The 22224-nt window shown below is 46.4% G+C and overlaps 2 protein-coding genes across 4 annotated transcripts in view; both read right to left on the bottom strand.

The window, feature by feature from the left end:
- LOC104553892 (peroxidasin homolog) overlaps positions 1–5537 on the bottom strand; it is a 43680-nt gene extending 38143 nt beyond the window's left edge. Inside the window, exon 1 of the mRNA XM_010196712.2 lies at positions 5374–5537. Within this exon, the coding sequence (XP_010195014.2) occupies positions 5374–5537 (164 nt within the window). The remainder of the gene's footprint in view (positions 1–5373) is intronic.
- Positions 5538–8852: 3315 nt separating this feature from the next.
- PCMTD2 (protein-L-isoaspartate (D-aspartate) O-methyltransferase domain containing 2) lies at positions 8853–21514 on the bottom strand. Of its 3 annotated transcripts, XM_062009135.1 has the most exons (7): positions 21058–21357; positions 18536–18595; positions 18113–18447; positions 16650–16752; positions 14753–14924; positions 13680–13803; positions 8853–12159 (listed from the first exon to the last, which is right to left on the bottom strand). In XM_062009135.1, the coding sequence occupies exons 3-7, from the start codon at positions 18417–18419 to the stop codon at positions 11777–11779; spliced, it is 1089 nt and encodes a 362-aa protein (XP_061865119.1). In that variant the 5' UTR covers positions 18420–18447; positions 18536–18595; positions 21058–21357; the 3' UTR covers positions 8853–11776. The 3 variants fall into 3 exon arrangements, with proteins under 3 accessions (XP_061865119.1, XP_061865117.1, XP_061865118.1); XM_062009133.1 differs by lacking the exons at positions 18536–18595; positions 21058–21357 and adding an exon at positions 21368–21514; XM_062009134.1 differs by lacking the exon at positions 18536–18595.
- Between the last annotated feature and the right edge of the window lie 710 nt (positions 21515–22224).

Here is a 22224-nt window from a genome sequence, read left to right as displayed (position 1 = left end):
AAGTTTCCACTCTCTGGTGAAGTGGCTCTTCTTACAAAGGTGCTCATTTCACTCATCCACAGAACATCAGAGCTGTCTCTGCAGGTTCCCTCCTCCCACCAAACAGCTCCAGTCCTGGCAGGAAGGGAAAACAGCCTTGCTGAGATGGAAATGAAGTCTTCCAGACTCACTGTCATCAACTCCCCAACTCAGGAATGTCCCCCTCACACCAGTCCCCAAATGGCTTTAATAAACACCATCCTTCATGTCTGAATCCTTACATGGCCAGCTGAGCACTGCCACCTCTGCTAGACAGACAAGGAGACTGCAGGGAGGCTCAGGGATGGGAGGGTTTGTTTCCAAGTCATGCCTATTTTGGGGCATATTGGCTTAAAACATCAAGATTTGACTGTTCAAAGAGTGAAGAGGAAGGAAAATACATTCAGCATGGAAACACCAGTAAAGGAGATGACAGAGACCCTGAATCTGCAGATGCAGGGAGCCTCACTGCAGAACAGGCTGCTGCTCTTACACACTGCTCACACACTGAAGCTTTGGGGATGGGCACACTACATTTTAATTAAGAAATCACCACAGGCATTCCTGAAAGCAGCTTTTGAAGCTTTCAGCTCCCACAAACTCCCACAAAAAGGGAGTTTTCAAAAGGGCTTCTTGTGTGTGAGCTGGGATGAGACAGTGAGCAGGCAGTGTACCAAGCTGGTGTGATCTCACCTTTCCTGTGCAGGTAAGCTGGCAGTGATGTTGCACTTCATAGTCAGTGCCAGGGCAGGAGGGGTCTGCTGAGACTTCATCCCTGATGGAATCACTTCATGCAGTGCCACAGGGCATCCCTTTAGCTCTTGGCAATCAAGGCAGGAGCAAGGAATAGCTCCAAAACATACTTTTGGCCCTGGAGATTCCACAGCAAACTGTTGACCTCATCAATCTTTGATCATTTGAGCTATTCTGTATTAACAGCTGGTATGCAGATTAGGGGCTGATCCTAAGCAAAGCAGCTGAGTGTGTTCTTGGGCACTCATGTCAGCAAGGAGCACAACTCTCTTAACCTGATGCCTGTTTCCTTTGCACCATCTAGTTACAATACAGCCCACATCAAATGAAGACAACTTTCCCTCCTCCTGAAATGTGTTCTGACCCTGACCTGGAGGGAATAAGGGAAAACTTCTGAGTGCAAAGACACATTTACCTTCCTTCATGCAGTCCAAGAAGCAGCACCATGCCAGCTTGCATGAGCTGCTGGAGCACTCCTTAGCACCGAGTTTAATGTAGCACAGGTGCCAGGTGTCTCTTGCTTTTTAAGAACACAGCCATTTATGTCCCATTCTTTCACTAAAGAACACTGACTTTCCCTTAAAGAGCACAGGACAAAGTTCCTGGGACACCTATGGGGAGAAGCATGTGGTGAGGTCCATGAAAATGCAGACACTCAAGTGGGAAGCAGATGATGAAGCACTGTGAAGTTCAAAGGCAGGTTTCCTTGAGGTAGTGCCAATGCCAAGAGTTAGGATGTTTTCATCAAAAGGTGATGGCATGTTTCTAGGAAGGAAAGTGTGTCCTAAATGCCTTCCCTCCCCCTCTTCCTTCTGATGAAGGGACTGCTATAAACAGAACACATAGAAGACTTTGGTCACGTCTGAAAGGTTTAGTGAGGATTAAATGCTACAGGGAATGAAGCCAGAAAGGGATCACACCTGCACAGCCAGAGTGTGTGGGTGTGTGTTTAATGGCTCTACATGAGACTATCACAAGCAGAGGAAATGAATAATCCATTCTCCAACCCAAGCCCACGACAGAGACCACAAAGGGAGCAGCATTTCCAAGAACTCAGCCCTTTCCCCAACAAGGCTCCTTCTCAAAGCCATGCTCCTTAAGATAGCCTTGAGAGAGCTACACCCTGTCCTCCCACAGCAATGACTGAAGAAAGGAACTGAGCAGCCACCATGCAAGCAGCACAACAAGGAAGGGAAACAAAACTGGTGGAGCTGGCAGTGCTCACGCTGCCCAATTAGCAACCAGGTCTGTGAACAACTGGGTCACCTCCAGTTCATGCCAGCCATGCATTCAGAGCCCAGATAGTGCCTGTGCCCTCAGCTATGTTTCTCTAGGAGTGCCCACTCATTATGTGCCGTGCAGAATGCAGGGAGGAGAACAACCCATGGATAATTGGATTGCAATCCATTAGCTGCCAGCCAGAGGGGAACTTCTTTCCCTGGATCTCTCCCCCTCATGCCCACACGCTTCAAAGTTTATTGTTTCAAATGTCACACTGTAGAACAAATGACTTGGAAGCTTAAAGACCTATTGAAATTTGCAGAGTGTATGTTTCCCAGCTGTTCCCTTCTTTGGGCTGCTGGCAAAAAGAACCACTCGAATCCCAGCGGTAACCAGCAGATCACATCTGGATAATCATGTTCCAGTTGAACAGGCAGCAGCCAAACTATGTTTGCAGTTATCCACCATGAATTTTTATAGCTTGCTTATCTGTACATGTGTAGCCATTCCTGCCATCCTAGTCCCTGCTCAGATTCAAGGAGCTGACTTCATGACCAAAGATAAACAGTCTGTTGCTAAAGCCAGACATTGGGCCGGATCCTCAGCTGCACCCAGCTGGGATTGAGAAGGGAGGAGGGAAATGGTGACCAAAGAGGAGCCAGTAACAGCTCATCAATCCTGGAACTGGTTCCATGCCAATCCCAGCATCGCCTGGAGAAGGCTGTGGGCTGCTCTAAGCAAGGCCAGCTGGCTACAGCCCCAAGGGGGCCATGTGCCAAAGGGGCTTGTTGAAGCACAGCATGTGCCGGCTAGAAGACTTCCCCCAAGTCTTCAAGGGTTGTCAGAGACAGGGTGGCACAGAGTCACAGAGGTCAGAAAGTCCCAAACTCCCAACTTCAAAGCAAACTGCATCTGGAAACTGCAGCTGCTCTGTGAGGGAACCAAGCTGGAGCCTGGGATTGGTGTCACTGCAGTCACAGACCTGCCCCTACTCAAACCAAAGGGCAAATGTGGCAAATACCCCAACCCCACATTTGCTGCTCAGAAGAACTTCACGATGGAGGCTGCTCTTGCTATAGGTCTGAATGTTCACACTGGCACAATGGTCCTCCCAGGAGAAAGATCAACATCCCCAAAGGCTGGAGGAGGCAGGGGCTTGGTTAAGGAGCATTCTTCCACCTTGCACCATTAAAAAGGAAAGTCTGATTATTCAAGTGCTATTAATAACAGATACAATGGGCTGCTGCAAGTGCATTTACCTCCATTAGATCTTCAAGACACCCAGGAAGTCAGGATTTTTCCTTGCCCACAAAGGCAGGTGATCTGCCAACAAGAGAACACTCACCAGGCTCATGTGCCTTTAAGGGGATCTCTGCTCATCACTGTGGGTTTGCTTTACTATGCAGACAGTATTAAAAGAGGAATAAAGCAGATAAATGGCCTTAGAAACCACTGTCCCATAAAGATGGTCACCTCTGGAATGTATCTACTTTTACATCTCACACCTGTGCTGTTTAGTTCATGTTTAAAAACCCAGTTTCCCACTCAAGGTTGTGGCTCTTGTGTTAAACTAAATAAACCAGCTTTCCAAATGGTTAGGCAGGTAAACCACAGACCATTTACAAGCAGTGTGGAGGCAAACTAGTTAGCAGAGGGGAGAGAGGATGGAGTTTTACAGCCAACTCACTGCCACCAACATTACAGCAAGGTACTGCCTGGCATTCTACTAAAGCTGCAAGGACAAGCCATGGACCACAGGTTTTGCTCCCTGCAACACAGAAAGAAGGAAGAGCTTTGTGGCCAGAGGGCATTTAGAAACACACCATTGCAGTACTGGTGACCAAAGTAAACTTCCCTCCCTCTGCACTCAATGAATTTCTACCAGAAGCACACTCAAGCTACCCAGTGTGACAGTAAAGGCTGTCTCATTTCAAGCAGAGAGCAGAAATGAAGCTTTACTGAGCTCAGAAATCTCTCAGTTCAGCCAAGAAAACAAAGTCTTCCCCCATAAAGTCTATGTTTAAACAAGGAGAAACAAGTTACTTTGCTCAAATCAAACCATTCAAGGATGTTTTAAATGTTTTAATACTTCAAGATGCAGGGTGGTGTGGGGGGGAAAAAGAGTTTGGTGACAATTTGTAGAGTCAGGCTCTGCAAGTTCCTGTAACAGCAGATAAGCAACAAGTCTGCACCAAGCCCTGCAGCACTAGAGCAGTGCCACACTGTAGAATAACCACTCCATCACTTACCTAAGGAGAGAGCAAGTCCAGATTCTGCTCTGCCCCCATGTCAGGGTAACTCCCAGCTGCAGTTTCCCCAACAGCCAAGCTCTGAGAGCTGTAGCAACCCTTCAACTGATGCTACAACCTCTATGGTTTCCATCCAGCAAAGCAGATCTGGATGGCAGTAATTTAAATGCCAGCAACCTGCTCACATCCTGGTCCTCAGGCTGTCAGCAGAGGAACTGCTTTAGCAGTGTGAGATGCCTACAGGAGGAAAGCTGGTAGAGATGTTCTGGCTGACACCAAATTACAGGCACAGGGAAAAGGTTTCACAATCAGTAAGAGTTTAAGGAGGATGAGTGAAAAGAGAATTTGTTGTCTTTTGTTTACTTTCCTGTTTACAAAAAGCCCAACATTCCTCCAAGCCAAGGGATCAGCTCAGAGCACCACAAAGGGAAGCACTTTGTTACATGCCACTGCATCTTAACAGTCACCTTTAAGGCTTAGGATTAGTTTAGAATCCCAGGGATGTGCTCTGCTCTCAGGAAGAGCTGTCTAGGAGCCTCCAAGCACTTCATCCCTCACCATTCTGTTGAATGGACTCAGCCAGCACCCCCCTGGCCAACAGGTACCTTATTGCTCAAGGCATCTGTGAGTTACCACAGTTGTTGCTTTTCAAACCAGCCTTAAGTTTGGTTTGTATAGTTCAGGTAGAGACTGGAAAACCACTACTTAAAGTTCAGGAAAGAAATCATGTTGTAAGTGTTAGAAAGTGTTTCTTTCAGTAGAGCAAAACCCTGAACTGCTGTGTTTCCCCTCTCCCCCCTATACCCATATACAAAGGCTTCTCAAATGTCAACTGTGTGCCTTTCTATAAGCTCAGTTTAACATTTATGACCTTTGATTCTCCAGAAATGCCTTCCAGTGATTGCCTTGGCATCACTCATTAAATTCTACAACTCCCTGTCTGTCCTGTTACCAATTAACTGATGCCAAAGTCTCTGTTTTATGCTGTAAAAACATGAAGCAGTCTGTGATGCAGACAATTCTGCAGGAAAAAAAGGGGATAAAACCCATGCTTTTGGCCTGGATTCTTTGTCTTTCTTCCTTCTAAAGAGCAAATAGGTAAGAAAAGCAGTAAAATGAAAGAGTTACTCACAGTATGCTTGTCTGGGGTGGGACATCAGGGATGGTCTCCAACATGAGATGCATACATCTCACTGTAGTCCTGAAGCACAGGCAGCGACTAGGACAGGAGCAGGAGAAACTAGGCAAGAGGAGAAAACACAGAAAGCCTGGAAGAAGTGAAGGTTTGATCAGCATGGTGTTTGCTGGAGTGGATCTGCCTCAATTCTGAACTGCAGGGAGCTGACACACAAAAGTTTCCCCAGCTGTGAGGTCCAGGAGGAGGGGACTCATCAGCATGTGTTTGCAATTAAATTAAGGCAGTTTGACAGTCCAACCACCCACCCTCTCTGCAGCTCTGTACAGCACTGAACACCAGACTGTTCCCACCCCTCTTTAATTGGGCTGCTGAAATACAAACTCCTAGTTTTGATTTATTAGTGCCTCCTTTATTTTGAACAGCAAAATGAAGTCCTCAGACATTTACCCAAACCAAAGAAATGGCTTTGTGCTTTTGGGGCTGAGATGGGATGCAGGTGGCTCAGGGTCAAGCTTTTTGAGTCAGAAGTTTTTGCAAGCTAAGCTTAGCAGCTTCTTTAACAGCCTGTCAGAAGTATCAGGCAGTAAGGCTTTTCAGATGGAGGCTGTCTCTTACTGCATGTGCTCACAAGAGCCAGCAAAAGCCCATTTCCAGGCATTGACAGGAGTGTGGAATGCTACAGATGTGGCATTTTAAAAGGGAGATCACCAACAGAGAGAAACAACCTGCAAATAAAGACAATCCCCTCCCCAACCCTGATGGTGTGCATTCTGCAAAGCTTCTCATGCACACTCATTCATTGGAGGCTGGTTCATTCTAAAGAGCTTTTAGCAAGTGCAATTTCTTCCTACAAGGATGTCATTTGGGAAAATGTCAGGGTCTGGGAGAAATTACAGGCAATTGAAGGGAGAAGAGGGAGAGAAACAGTGAAATCAATGAGTCTGAGCTGTAGGACATGCAGAGCTCAGCTCCTTTCTCCCACTGGAGGATCAAATTGAGATGCAAAAGGGAGGACTTGTTTCCAGTTGAATGAATCACTTTTTGCTGTTACCAAACAGCTTGTTTTCTTCAGGTTCTGTGTTATCACTACACAAGATCCTAAAAGTGTGTGTTTAGCATGAGCCTGAGGCACTAATGGCTACCAGGACCCAAAGGTACCCGAGGAATCCCACACACAGCACCTTTCACTGCACCTGGAAGATGAAACAGAAGTTTCCCATCAAGCTGCAAGTCTGTGAACTACAGTTTCATTAAGATGACACAGATGAGCTCAACAAGTGTCAGCTCAACCTCCCCAATTCTCTTCTCCCTTTAGATTCTTTATCACTTGAGCACTGGAGGAAGAAGAGCATTGGGTTTTGGGGCTTCACTTACAAGTTTCATGTCAAGTTGTCTTTGTTCCCAGCTGGAGGACGGCATCACACTGCAGGCTTCGCGCATCCAGGCCTCAGACAACCCCTTGGCTTCTTTGCCCTGCCCATCACTTTGCAGCCTCAGCAGTCTGCAGTCCCTGCGGGCACAACTGATGATTTGGGGCAGAGTGTCCTCTAGCGGCCGCCTCTCCCTTGCTTACCAAAACAGGTCGGCAAAGGCTCAGGTACCATGGTCAACCTTTATTTAGGGAGCTGAGGGCAGGTTGCTGCAGGTGAACGGCAGCTTTGAATTCCAAGGGGAGGACTTAAGTGCAGAGGTGTGTCCTTCACGTGCATCAAGGAAGACAAGGCAGGTGATGTCAAGGTCTCCCAGACTTCAGTCCTGTGTTCTTCCCACACAATTACTCCCCAAATCACCTTTACATGACTTAGAAGCTGCTAAAGAGGATTTCTAGGAAAAGAAAGAGCAATGCACTCCTCAAACCCTGCTTCAGCATTTATCAAAGTCATCAATGTGTTCCCTGGCACATCTGGCCACTTGACAAACACACAGCTTGAGCTTTGTGCCTCCCATTACATCCTGGTACCTCAGCTCTGAGCTTTAAACCAACCATCTGTAACAAAACCCAAAGATGTAAAAACCCCTGTGAGGAGAGCTGGGCTCAGCATCACTCAGGTTTCCACACATGCTGCCTTTGCAACCTCGTGTCAGCCCTGGCTGGGAGCTGGGTGGCACTTTCAGGAAGGATTGATGGGATTCCCTGCTTTGGGGGAACGGGACCTTCAGCCAAGGCAGCAGATTTTACAGTGACCACAGCACAGGGGATCATTTGAGGGCAAAAAGGCAAGTTCTGCACCTTATCCATTCACTTAGAAGATCTTCACTTGCCCTTGGAACATGCCTCTTGTCCCTTATCCACCCCCTTCCTGATAAATGACATGTCACAAAGCACTTGCATTCAGTTCCATTAACTCTCCCATTCATTTCTCTCAGTTTCCAAACCAACAAGACAAGTGGTTTAAAAAGGAGTGTGCAGCTCTGAACAAGGACCAAATGTCAACTCCTCAAGCAACAGGAACAAAATGTCAGTGCTTGTGGCCCACACTGAAGCATTTCCAGCCTCTGCCAGACAAGCTGCTCATAGTGGTAGAATCCAAGGAAGCCTGGGGCTGGTTTTCAGGTGTGTGTGTATGAGGGTGGGGTGGTTCACTCCACACTTCTTTCACACTCATTTCTGCCCCAATAGAAAGATTTCACTGGAGGGGGTCTCCTGAGGAGCTCAGCAGGGAACTGTGACATCTTCCATTCTGTTGTGAACATCAATGTCATCTGACACATTCCATTCTCCTGACACCATGTTTGACACACCTGTAGCTTCCCAAAGGAGAAAGGGACCTTCAGCAAGCATCATGTGAGGGGAAACATTAACACTGAAGTAGCCTCACCTTCTAGTTGGTAAAAAGACAACTATCACACACACAGATGACAGGAAGAAACACAGACTCCAGGTAATTATGCTGTGGAATAAAGGTTAACAGATACATTTAATTAGCAGCAGCTGTATTTGCTGTGATGAGCCATTTCCTATCACTGCTGCAGCCAAAATATTGTTCTCAACACTAGTGGAAATGAAGCCTCAAACAGCAGCTCTTCAACATCTGCGTTAATTAAGCACTGAAACAGAGCACAGGAGACAAGAGGGGAGCTGCAGCTCAGAATGCATTCAACAAACTCCTGCCACATTTGGTTTGGACAATTCTATGAAGTATAGAAATGGCTTAAATGAACTCTTGATATCTGTTACCTAACAGCCAGGTAAGTGCATCCACTCTTAAACCTTTCTGATCCATTAAGTCTAGATCAGTTCTGGGTGGGCTAATTCCAAAACACACCTTGCACAACTCCTTACAGAGAGGTTTAGGAAGCATCAGCTGGGCAGGTTCTTTTTGAAAGGTGATATTGAGGAGTTCACCTAAAACCATGCACCTGGCACCATGTCAAGTGCTTTTTAAGTAGCCTTTTGCTTTCTTCACCTTCAGTTATGGAAATAAATACTGACCACCAAAGTCTTCTGAGCACAAGACAATGCAGAGCCATGGTAAGAAGGCTAAAAAGTCTTTACTGAATTTATTGATACAGAAACACTTATTAATCAAGTTCAAACTGAGAGTAACACTTTTGCATGCCTCAGGCCAATTGAACTCTAGTTTCTACACAGCCATCTTTCAGCTTACACACCAAGGGTTAAAGCAGCTTGAAGTTCATTTCCTTTTTGCAAACTCACTGCAGGTATCCAAACCTAAAAGGGATCCAGAGACAATGAAAAGTGAAGACTGCTGAGAATACAAAAGGAAACAACACAGGTAAAACCCCCCAGACAGCTCAGAGACCATCCATAAAACAACAGTTACACTACAATGACTGTAGCAGAGATGCTTGTGCACAGGGAAAATGGAGTTACAGTTCCCCTTCATTCACAGGCTGGAAGCAATACTATTCCACAGTCACATTCCACAGGACATTTCCACCATGTGTTTGTTTGGATCTGTGGGTTTTTGGATGAGGGGATGATCTGATAACCTAGAAGAGAAATCTCCTGTGCATACATTTATTTATTCAACCATATCCAGGCAAAAAAACCAGCAGTATTTTATGCATCTTCTAGAAAGCTACAAAGATCTAGCAAATGTAAGAAAAAAAGGCAGATCTGGTGAAAAACCTGGTAAAATCTCTTTGAAAAGTGGGGATCAAAACCATCAAACAGGGATAAATGAAAGGTAAGTCTCCCTCAACTGGTCAGCTTGAACTAAACCTCAGCAAGGCTCAGTAATGTCATTGAAGCTCATGTTAAATGTCATTTTGAAAGCAACTTCTGTAAGCTTTGTTATTACCTGAAGGATGACCTAGTAGCCAAAAGTAGGAGGCACCCTGTAGTATGTAGGAGAGTGGGAATTGTGCCCCAATGCAGAAAGGCACGTGCCTGGTGTGACAGCTGAAATGTTTTAATGGGCACAGAGGCAACAGCCTTTGGTGAAGCACAGATACCACATGTAGCTTCTGGGAAGCCTCTGTTTACCACCATCACCAGGATTTTCACTGGTAGGAATTCATGGGTACTTGCATGTTTGCAGGAAACCATCAGCTCAGTGGCAACAGAACTGCCCCATTTTAAAGAAAGCCAAAATCTGAGGGAGCAAGAGAGCTTGGGGCACCAATTAAACTAGTTATGAAACCAGAGGCAAGCCACAGCCTAGGGCTGTGTTCCAATAGCCACATGACACTGTATTAGCAGCCAATATTTTCAAAGAAACATAGTCTATTAAGCAAGGAAAAGCTCTCCACCTTAGGCTTACACATCCAAGGGCTACCCATTCATTTCAAACTGCACAAAACTCCAAAACACTCTTCAGCATTAGTACCATTAACTGCAAACCCAGGGTGGTTTTGTCAAGACTTGACTCATCCCTCCTCAGAAAACGAGGAGACAGCTGAAAAAAACAAAGATATCAAAGTGATACCAACTGGAGTTGCTTCTGATGGGGCAGTGCCTTAACACAGCTTCGTTACTTACTGAGGGGGTTTCACCTCCCTCCAGTTTATTTCACACCAATACAAGCTCAAGGGTTTCTCTCCATCCTGCACCAGTTTAGTCAGATTGTTTTCAAATAGGCTGAACCAAGTAAACTTTCCCCTTCTGTCTCCTTCCATCACCATTACAGGAAGACTTGGGAATATAAATAACAGTTGCCACCCACAGAACTGCAGTGGGTAAAGTCCTTCTGTGTGAGCCTGTTCAAACAGCTACTTCACTGTATAAAATAACCTACCAAGTCGAACAGCTTCATTCCACCCACGCTGCATGGACTGTGTGTGCACATGCTGTGTTCCAGCCACCTTGCCACAGCAGGGACACACACACAGGCACAGCCAGGAACTGCAGCAGTTTGGCTTTCTGGACTGTTTTCAGGCTCTACACCCCCTCCACAAAACTCCATTTGCCTGATTTACCAGGACACGAGGCACCCTGCTCAGGCTGGCAGGCTGCACTTCCCTCCCTTCAGCCCAGCACACACAAGCTCTCACACAACAGCAAAATCCACAGATTCTGCTTTCACAGTCAGTTTTCACAAACTCACTGCTCTGCATCTCCTGTCTCCTTCTCTTCCCCATTCACAACTGCTCTGTAAACCTCTCCAGAGACAGCAGTCACAACCCTGACCACCCCAGCACCCTGCCAAAGCTCAGCAGCTTTGCAATTCTCCACTTGCCTCTGTTGCTTTAAAAAAACAAACCAACCACCCAACAAAACCCCCAACTTGGCATTTCTCAAACTAATTCACTAGAGCTGGTGTTTCCCATGAATAAAACCAATATTCTGTAAAACATTTTTGTTTCCTTCTACTGGGAAGTTATATATGGTTTATGTGCAAAACTGACACCAGCCTAAGGGGAGCTGATGCTTTCCTTTCTCATTTAAAACCTGGATGCCACAAGGGTAAGACCAAAAACTCTTTCCTTTCTGTAAAAGTTGTGCTTTTTCAGCTTACTGGAAGAAACAAGATTGGCCAGGGCAGTTTTTTTAGTCACGATCTTCATCCTCCATTAAACACACACCACAGGAGACAAAGGGTGGGTTTAGTGGGAGAGAGCACAGACAGCAAAGGTCTTTGGGGAACCGCTTAATATTGAAAAGCTGCAACTCAGGAGAGCAGCCACGAGGTTTTTAGAACCTCTCTGTGCAGTTAGTTCCAGGGAATTCAACCTTCCTTTCCATAAGCAGCTGAGCACTTCACCAACTCGCTTCCTAAGGAACCCCCCTGCTGTAGGATAAAACTATAGCACACAACTGAGAAGAAAGAAGAAACTCAAAGAAGCTGTAATGTTTAAGTATACAGCAGCCACATTCCCCAGCTAGCCTACTGCCTTGGGTGGTCGTATTAGCAGGCAAGCAAGTGGTGTAACATTTGTCAAGCCCTAGAGCACTTGATTTTCTGCCTACTTCCCACTTGCTAAGAGAAGGAAATTACTTCTCCCTGTAATAAAGCAGGTAATACTTCAAGGGATCAGGCAGAGGCAGGCTCAACACCTTCTCTCTCAAAAAGTTTATGGGGGGATCAGGCTTGAGTTCAGAGGGTTTACTTTCTTCCTCTTCTCTCCTCTCATCCTCCACGTCCTCGCTGTTGTTGTTATCGTCGGAGGGGTTGGAGATGCGGCTGGCGAAAACCTCTTTGTCCAGGAAGACGATGGTTTCCATGCGCCGGCGCCGCAGGCGTCTCCGCTTGAACCTCGGCGGGTTCTTCAGCCCGCTCCCGCCTCTGCTCAGCGCCTCCTGCTGGATGAGTCTTTTGATGGTCCCTCGGATGGCGATCCGAGCCAGATCCTGGAGGCTGCGAACCGCCACGGGGGCTGCAACACAAGGGGGAGAGTCAGGGGGCACGGAGAAAGCGCCCTCCGGAGCCCTCCTAAGGAAAGGCGGCTTTGCTCAAGTTAAAGCCGGCCACTTGGAGTCGCTGCTGCTGTGACACGAGCAGCTCTGTCCCACTCCTGTCAACTCGGATAAACCCTGTGGTAACTCCATATGCACTTCCCTCATTAGCTGAAGAAGAATGGGATGGAAGAAGAGTGTCATATTTCGATGTCAAGCCCTCACAATCCTTAAGATACACACGTCTTAAAGACTGTAACAACACAGTAACTACAACTGTAATAACTTACAACAAGCTATTTTCCTGCCTATTTTCCTACCTGAAGTCTGTTTAATTCTTCCCTAAAACCACTTTTGTGTTGTGAAGTTACCTCAGCTTTGCCAAGCTCTTCACTTGTACAACACAAGTACTATTTATGCTCTTCAAAAACTGCTCCAGCCTCAGTGGGTGAAGGCTGGCTGGAAACCATTTGGTAAAAGTAATTCTAGAAGCACACAATGAGTTATTGTATTAAAATACCTCCTGTACTAATGGTTTGGAAGACTGTTCTGTCTTCTGCACTTATTTGCTGACAGCTCCTAAGTGCACAACAGAACTCATGCAGCATAAAGAAAAACCAAACCAAACAGTATTGATGCACACACATGCATGGACTACAAGGAGTTGAGACTGAAACAAATGAAGCACTCTTGGCTTTCTTCTACTGACAAGTAAGCATTCCTGTGACCTCAGTTAGGGAGCCAAGGGAAAAATCACATGTGATATATACACAGGTCTCACTCCAAAGCCACCACAGAGTATGCTGAAATATGCACTTAATGAACTTCATAGCACTGTACACTGAGCTGCTTTTTGTCATGCAAAGACACCTTTCCAGAATAAGAACAAAGCCTGACTAATCTCTTTATGGAAGTATCTTTGCCTATGTTCTTAAGAGGCCTCTCTACACTTAATCTAAAGATTGAGGCCACTGCATTCGACCTGCATTTTCAACCACCTAACCAAAAACTGCACAACTCCTGTCCCTCAAGCACTTCAGGTTCAGGAGCATTCTGAATTGCTGGTGGTGAGAGCCTTTGAGTAGACAGGATGTTTGCTCACAGGTACTGCCTGTGTATTTTCCAGCACCATGGCACAGTGCCTGTGAACCACAGGCAACTCAGGACTGAAATAGCTGACAGCATGAGCAAAACCAAGGACCAAACATCCCACAAAGTTAAGGTATGACTTCACAAGAAATTATTTGTATTTAGAATCTATTTAATGCAATTCTGATTCTTTCACCAGGCCTCTGCACCCTCAAAGACAGGCTGGGATCCAGCACGAGGCAACTGCTCAGAGAATGAAGCAGTTGGAGTGACTTTCAAAGGATTCATAGGGATACTTCCCTTTCAAATGTGAAAGGACTCATAGGGATGTTCCACCTAAGGAAGCAAGGTACAGCTTGTAGCCAAACAGCTGGAGAAACCTCCCCCCATAGTCATGAACATCTGTACTCACGCAAGTGAACGAGCCGTGACTTCCCCGAGTCTGCGTGGTTAGGCTGAATCAGTGGAGCAAAAGAAACAGCAAGAATCTTCTTGGTCTCCCAGGCAGAAGGACCAGTACGAGTTATCTTAGTCAACTAAACCAAAACAAGGAGGTTATTGTTCATTGTGTGAACTACAGGAAGGTTTTTCAACCAAAACCACACGAAGAATAAGTTACTTTTCTGCCTGGACAAGAGGTTCGAGCACTAGAAGACATCACAGTGAAAGTGAAGTGATAAGGAGAAAAATTGGTGGGTTTTTGAGAAGTTTGAGAATTCCTGACAGGATTAGCCCCAAATGACTTCATCTGTTGCAACAGAAGCTGGGCACTGGTGGTTTGGGTGACCCTGCTTTCCCAGATCTCCCTCGATTCAGAACAGCTACATCTGACCCCTGAAAAAACATCCCAGCCACTGGTGAACCTTCAAAGTGTGCAGACCACTGAACTCCTGTTCCAGCTCAAACCTCTTACACTAACTCACTGTACAGCATCTTACAGTGAAGAAACTCTGCACCCTGCTCATCTCAACTACCCCAACAGTAGTAAAAGGTCACATCCTACACCTCAGCCATCCAAGCACACTGAAACACCTTTACACCAAAAAGACCACCTGAATGACAATCTTAAGCTCACACACAGGGCAGTTACTCATTACTACTGAACAGAACCCACTGCCCCTTGCAAACAGGGACAGCTTGCATGCTCTTTCTTCAGCCAGGCAGGGTGTAACAGTTTGTAGGCTGCCATTAAGTACAGCAGTAAATGATGTAACTCAAACAAAGCCTTGCTGATGTTTTTCTGCAGCACAGAATAAGTTTGCAATTAACAAGAACTTTCACAACTAACATGTGGAGGACTGGCAGGATTAAGAATTTCTGAATTATTATGAAGCAAGCAGACTTCAGTTTCCACTTGTTGTGAAAGCTGGTGCATTTAATGCTCCCTTCAACCTGCTACAAAGAGGGCAACCTGAAAGAAGAGACTAAAATGAGATCAGAGTTAAGACCAACTGACAGAGAAATATGAATAGAAAAGCACTCAACCTTCTCTTCTAGGGGCATGACAAGAATCCCTCCAACTTTCAACAAGTTCTTCATGTAGTCTTCATGTTCTTTCTGCACTCCAGCACCACAGTAAACACGGTCATACTGAGTACAGTCTGGGGAAATCTCTAAGCAATTGCCGGTAACAAAGGAGGGCTCACAGAACTCAAACCTGAAAAGGAAGGAGAGGATCACAGAACATTACAACTGATCCAAGGAGTTATTTTAATCACCTGGGGAAAAAAAACATAAATGACACAATGCAAAATTCTTGGGGAAAAAAAATAATCCTCCAGTTTCATGGGATTTCTCCTCTGATGTCCAGATATTCCCCAGGATAGCAGAGCAGACCACAGCTCCAAGGCTCAAAACAGAACAACGAGGTGATCTTTCACAGGTGGAAATCTCCAAAGGACTGAGCTGCATAACTTCATACTTGAGCTGGATATAACTTTTCAGACCAGCTTTGTTTAGTCACCTGATGCTGACTCAGTTACAAAACGTGACCTGCAATCCCAAAGGTTTCAGTCTTTCAAGGACTGTACCGGGGGGGTTTGGGCATTTTCAACAGCTTTTAGGTGGTTTTCAGAAGAGGAATTATCACCTGATGCTTCAGGAATATGCTTTGCTGATGATAACTCAAGTTTTGCCATCAGCTTCAAAAGAACTGTGGTTTTACCCTTCATAAGAAGCATTTTTGCCCATTCTGACCCAGTTCAGCATAAAAATGATTCCATGATGCTTCATTTTCTGACATGCTGCAAAACCACCTCACTTCTAAAGCACTACATTTAAGGCCAGATTTTGACAGAAGTTGTACAACACATCCATTCTCCTACTGGTGCCTTGAAAGGCAGCTCAATAGAGCATCTGTTTATCTCCAAACACTTCTTGAAGCTTTCTGGGTTTGCAAAGAGTGATAGACATGGAGAGCAGGCAGCTAACAGCTCCTGCACACCGTGTTCTAACAGCACAACCCATCAGACACTTCCAGCAATGCCAATTTTCCAGTCATCCTGATTTCAGAAGTCAGCTTTTACTCCATAGCTATATTTGTCTGGAGAGACAGAGAGAGGAGGAAAAAAAAAGAGTCTTCCTTAAAGCATCTATTCAAACAATGGCAATGTGACTGAGAAAGAGTCCTGTCCACGCCAAAAACTTTCAGTCTGCTGCCAACACCAAGAAAATACAGCCCTGTCAACAGCAGCTCTCCAGTACAGCAGCAATAGCACAAGGCTGAGCAGTTTAAATTCCAGCATGTAATGACTTTAATTTTGTGCCTCCCACGAGGGGAGGGCTATCAGGTATCAGAAGCTTTACTTCTGTTTGCACAAGCTGTGAGATGGATCCAAAAATCCAAGCTACAACTTTTATTGCTGAGGTTACTATTGGCAATGGTTATCTTGCTGGCAAGTGATTACTTGTGACAGCAGTAAAATGGAGGTTCTAAGGAAGAACATAAATCAAATCCCAAGCAGTTTTAGTACCAACTTAATCATCATAAAAACTACCTTCATCTTTTAAACCACCGTTTTTCTTCTCAGATAAAACATATTAGGCCATTACAGAAATCAGTTCCTATTCTTCTGATAACCACAAATGCTCTCAAACAGAACCACTGTCATTATTTCCAAGCTTCAGGTTGTTCCCTGTGAGTGCATTTTGAAAGGAGTAACCTCCTTCAGCTTCCTTTGGGCTCTGCAATAGCAGCACTGCCACTAACAACACTGCAAGCATTTCTGAAGCTCCCCCACAACTCCCAGCAGTTTCAGAGGTCACACACTGCAGCTCAAGCAGCCTAAGGAGCTGGAATCCTGGGATTACCCTGAATCCAGAGCTGCAATGACTCAAGCCAAACACACAAAATGAAGCCAAAGGGGCTTTTCTGCATCCTCACTTGTCAAAGCTGTCACTTGTTTTAATGAAGAAGTCCAATTTCTGCTTCGCGTATTCGATCACATCGGAGTGAAGCTCCACACCGTGGTTAACACCAAAGGGACCTGCAAATTTAAGAAGATTGGGATAATGGTAACAGGCAACACCACAAAATATAACAAGATTGAATCCAGTTTGGGTTATTTCCTGTAATACATCGTTCCTGGAGCATCAGACAGTTGCCACTGGCACAGAGTCTATCTCAGCACTACAACGGCAATTGCAACCCTCCACCTGCAATATCTGGCAGCAAATGAGGCTCTTCTACACAACTCATTTTGAATCATTTGCTCTCAACTACGCTGGAAAATTCCACTGTAGGAGGGAAACACTCTGGCTGCACAACTGATCCCCTGAAAAAAGAAAATGCAATGCAGAAGTGCCTGTATGTTTTAATATATCACCCCAAAAAAAATCTTGATGGTGTTTTTGTACTTACTCCCTTGCTAATGTGCTAAAGATCCCCTCAAGGGAACTGAGAGCAGTCACCATAAAATGTACATCAACTAACAGCATAACTGGGAAGCTCAGCATTCCTGCTTTCTCTTCACAACAGAGAACTAGAGGGGAGAGAGAGAGAGAGGGGAGAACTCCAGAGAACTCCAGAGAACTCCAGAGAACTCCAGAGAACTCCAGAGAACTCCAGAGAACTCCAGAGAACTCCAGAGCCATACACTGACACCCTGCGTAATCAGGTGATCTTAAAAGTCCTTTCCAACTGAAATGATTCAATGATTCTATGAACAAACCTCTCAGAAAACCACAGAAGGGAGCTGGGCTCTGTCCCAACAACCACCACTACAGCAGTTAAGATTCCTGACACCCCCACAAAAGGAAATTATGTCCCCTGTAGTCATTTGCTGTCCATCCTGGCAGCTGAACAAAATACCTGAAGGTGAATTGCAATTGTACAACTGCACTTTGATGCTTTGCTTTGTGCCTGCTGTAGATGCAGTCACCAAGTCAGTTCTGATGGACTAACTGCTTTCCAGAGACTATTCCCACCTGTGTGCTGGTAAGAGTCAGAACTGGATCTCAAACATGTTTCAGGCTAGATAGGACAGTGTAATACCAAACAAGGCACACAGCAGCTATAGTCACAAGCGTCTGCAGCAGTGCTGAATGCTAGTTTAGACATGGTACTCCTGCTTAAGGGGCAACAAATGTGGGTTTGTATCCAGTCCTGCAGGAACCCACCTGCACAAGCTCATAGAGCCTGGTCTGAACCACCAACAGAAACCTGGATCCCATCCACTTCCAGAGAGAAGGTTGCAAGAATGTGCTAAATTTGCCAGCTGGATTAGTGCAACCTCTCCTTTCCTAGCTCCCTTTCAGTTTTATTACATGAGTACTTCACTCCCAATTTCAGAACCATTTGTGTTTTAGTTTAGCATCAATAGTTAACATCATTGAAGAGGTATTTACCCAAGATGAGTCCAACCATAGAACTCAGATAACCAGTGCCACTGCCAAGATTCAAAAACGACAGCCCTGGCTGCAGATCCAAAGCTTCCATCACCTCAGAGTAAATGCACGGTGCTGAGAGATGAATATTTCCATGCTTCCAAGCCAAGTCTTTGTAGGCATTGTCTTTGAACTCCTCCAGGTAGTAATCTGCTCTGTCAATGGCTCGGAATGCCTGCTCCACCAGCTCTGTCCGGATGTATTGGGCCTCCTTCAGGTTATCAATTAATTCATCATTATCTTCTCCTGCGCTCACTGCACCTCCCATCTTCAACAGCTTTCAAGGAGCACCAAACCTGAAAGAATAACAAAGGGAGGTGAGGTACAGAGCATGCACTTGAACACTACATCAGCCTGCTGCATGTGAAGTACTTTGAGAGATACCTTTAGGCACTGTAAGGACCACAAGCACCAGAAAAATATCACCAGCAGCACCCTCATGGCCTGTTCAGACAAAGAAAACCAAAATGCAGCAGATCTGGCACCTAGTACCCAACACTAGGAGGAAAAAAAATCACAACAGACAATTTAAGTGTGCAATGCCTGCCTTCAAACACCACCAGTATTTGACTAGCACGTCAGCTTTTCCACTGAACCCTTTTATATACAGGATTATTCTAGCTCCTGTGCTCATAGGCCATGTTTCATTGCAAATCCAAGCCCCAGTGTGAGTCTGGCTTGCCTGTCAGAACTCCTGCCACACAGACTTTGTATCTCTAACAGTATCAAGGGAAAATTAAGAGACTAACACACAGGCAGTAAGATCAAACCACATCTCTGATCATGCAGCAGGATGGTGATTTCACAGAGGTCAAGAAAACTCTGACCTACAGTACAAGCTTGTTTACTTAAGCAAATGCACTTTCACACAGCTCATCTATGCAGCCTGAGCCACTGTCATTACTAAAGCACTTAAGGACACACACAACAACTGCAGAGAGAATTTCCACTGAAGCCTGTGGCAGTTCTTAGGTTCTCTGAAGTTCTAAATGGCCTAAGCTCAATTTGGAAACTCTTCAGTGACACGAATTTCTGAATCACAAGCACTTCTGACCTCACCAAGGTGATCACATCCAGTGCTGTATTCAGGCTTCTTGGTGTGGGGGAAAGAAAAGCAGCACTTTCCTTAACTGTGTGCATTACACAAAGCATGGCTTAGCAGAAGCACATCTATAGGTTTGAAATGAAAAGGTATAGGAGGGGGAAAAGAACATAGAACTTCTCACACAAAACTAAACTAGCTTTTCTTCCCTTTCCATACCTTAAACAAAAAAATCTCCCTTTCAGAAAGCACAACATGACTTGTTTTTAATGCATTTCTTTACAGTGCCTTTCTCTGCTCACAATCACCAGAGAGAGTTCACTCCTGGGAGCAGATCTGCAACAAGCTGAATTGTTGGGGGTTTATTTGTTACATTCAGCAAGAGCAAATGATACACTTCCTTCTTCTTTCCAGAGGAAACAAAGAAAAGCTGCAAGAGCCTGAGAAAATTTCAGTTACTCTAATAACACACCAGCCTGATTACCTGGAGAGGCACACAAAATAGCACATACTTAGTGAGGGAAGCTGAGCCAGTTTTTAATCCATTTGTGTTTCAAACACATCAAACCAGTTCCAGACCATTAAAAAAAGTGCCAGCCCTCTCCTTTCTGTAGCTACTCCTTTATTTTCTCTATAAAAAACGATTGTGTTTTATTACTTCCCAGTGGAAACACATCCAGCTGAAGGCTTAGGTGGGCTCAACAGCCAATTTGATTCGTTTTACTCCTCTTACATCCACATCAGCTCATTGCATCTGCACACACAGCGCTGCTTAGGTCAGTGTGCTTTATACATTTGCAGGGAAACCCTCTCTTCCCTGAAGATGTTATTCCCCTTGACTTTATTTTGCATATTTTCTTCTTAGGCTTGTTCCTTCCTTCCACTGAAGCTCTTTTTTTGCTATGAGCAATCTCCCCTTTTGAGATTTGAAACATGAAGAGAAGGCTGTGCCTTTAACAGTGATCTACTTTGGATCCCAAACAAACTCTTTCTGATGTATGCAAGCTCCACTGCGACAACTGGTCCAACCTGGTTGTAGCTCAGCTAGGTGATAAACAACTCTTTTTCCACGTTCTACAACATGGAAACCATCTTCCTAATGAGATCAAGGAACATGCAAGTAGTGAAAGGTGTCAGTCACTTCTGAAATCATTGCTTTTACTGTACACCAGCTTACTCTCAATAAGATGGTTTATAAGCAGAACACTGAACTCTGACGTTTAAATTCCTCTTGGGATAATTCCACATCTCTCTTTAACCTTGTTGCTACTGGAAGGGAGAACCAAGATTAGGACTTCTTTATTAAACAAGCTTTGTAAAACAAGGCCCTTTCCCCCCACAATCAATCCTGTTATGCTTTCCATGCTCCGAGATAAAGCAGATTCCCACCAATCCCAGCAGGGACAAAGCTCACATCCAACAATTACGGTCAGTAGCTAATCACAACACTGGTATCAAACCAAAAAGCCCTTTAGCATGGAAACATCCCTTCAACTGCATGTTGTCACCTTCCCCTTTAAGAGCGACAAAAGGGGGAAACAAACAAACGCGACCGTGAGAAGCTGCATTCAGACGCCTGAAACAAAACAGAGACATTAACGCCATTTCTCCCAAGGCAAACACCAGCAGATGCACAGGGCAAAGACTCAAAACAATACACAAGGCACAAACATGTCATTCTTCACACCAACATGCTTCCAGGGTAATCCCTGCTCTGACCTAACAGCCGCTCCAGAAACAACAACAAAGGTGAGGCTATTTAGCGATCGGGCTAACGAAACGAACGAAGTTAGCTGGAGCAGCTCTCAGTCTGCTCCTTCCTGACCCTCTCAGGCAACAAATCCCACACGGTCACGCCATATACCTCAACCACTACTCGCGTTATCAGCCTGGCGCCGAGGCAACTGACGAGGATGTGAGTGGGAGGTCGCTCTGGGGAAGCGCGCTGCTGTTATGTCCCTCCCCGCGGGTTTCCACACAGCCCCGCCGCCTCCAGCCATGCCCGTACCGCTGCTGAGGCGGTGCAGAGGCCTTGAGAAGAGAGCGCCCCGGTGCCGGAGGCAGGGCCGCGCTGAGGGCGGGCAGCGGCCTGAGCAGCCGCGGCTCAGGTCGGGTCGAACCGGGACCGACCGCACCTCAGCGGACACGGTCTCGTCGCCCTCCCGTGGCCGTACCTGAGCGGCGGGACGGGCCGGGGCAGACCGGGGCGGCTCGGCTCAGCTCGGCTCGGCTCGGCTCGGCTTAGCTTGTCTCGGCACAGCCCAGCCCACCGCGATGCGGCTCCGCTCCGTGCCGGGCCCGCGGCCGTAAACACGGCCCAGCTGAGCGGCCGCCGCCTGCGCACGCGCGGCGCGTACCACCGCCGCAGCGGGGGCGCAGCAGAGGCCGTACCACTGCTGCCTGGGGGGCGCTGCCTGGGCTGTGGTTCTGCCAGCCAGCTCAGCCTGTGTGACCCGAAATGCAGCCCGAGTGGGCAGAAACGGCCTGAAGCGCTGACCAGAGCTACCGACGCGTTCTAGATGCACATGGGGCCGATAGAGCAGGCTTAAAGATGGCACAGGGCAGCAGGCTGGGGGTACTGGCCTGGTCTAGGTGTGGATGCAGAGCGTTGTATGTCCTGCAGCCACAGACCAGCCCAAATACTGAACACCAGGGTGCTGGGGGCTGGCAGGGCCCTGCAGAGCTCATCCAGCCCAGCCCCTGCTACAGCAGGTTCCCCTGGCTCAGGGGGCACAGGAATGTGTCCAAGTGGGGTTGGAAACCTCTGGAGAAGGAGCCTCCACACCCTCCCTGGGCAGCCTGGGCCAGGGCTCCCTCACCCTGCTGGTTCTTTCCCCATCTGTCTCCTGGGCATACCTCCCTGTCCCAGTGTTGTTGCCTTCTCCCAGCCCCATCCTCCCTACCCTGCCCTGATTTCCCATCTCTCAGCACAAGGCTGTGTTTCCACACCAGCTCCACACCCAGATCTCCCAGTCCTCACCTCCTGTGAGAACACCTCCACAGCACATTGCCCTGGCTCTGGGTGGGATTG

The sequence above is a fragment of the Colius striatus genome, chromosome 16, assembly GCF_028858725.1.
Source record: "Colius striatus isolate bColStr4 chromosome 16, bColStr4.1.hap1, whole genome shotgun sequence".
Lineage (NCBI taxonomy): Eukaryota > Metazoa > Chordata > Aves > Coliiformes > Coliidae > Colius > Colius striatus.
Note: the sequence above shows the minus strand (reverse complement) of the source record. Positions and strands in the feature narration are given on the sequence as shown.

Bases quoted from the DNA above. Each gene is read 5' to 3' on its own strand.
- PCMTD2 (XM_062009133.1), bottom strand. From the start codon at position 18,419: ATGGGAGGTGCAGTGAGCGCAGGAGAAGATAATGATGAATTAATTGAT. The intron at 16,753-18,112 runs GTAAATACCTCT...TTAAATTTGCAG, and splicing joins TATGGTTGGACTCATCTTGG to GTCCCTTTGGTGTTAACCAC. The intron at 13,804-14,752 runs GTTGAGTGCTTT...GTTTTGGTTTAG, and splicing joins TCATGCCCCTAGAAGAGAAG to TTGACTAAGATAACTCGTAC.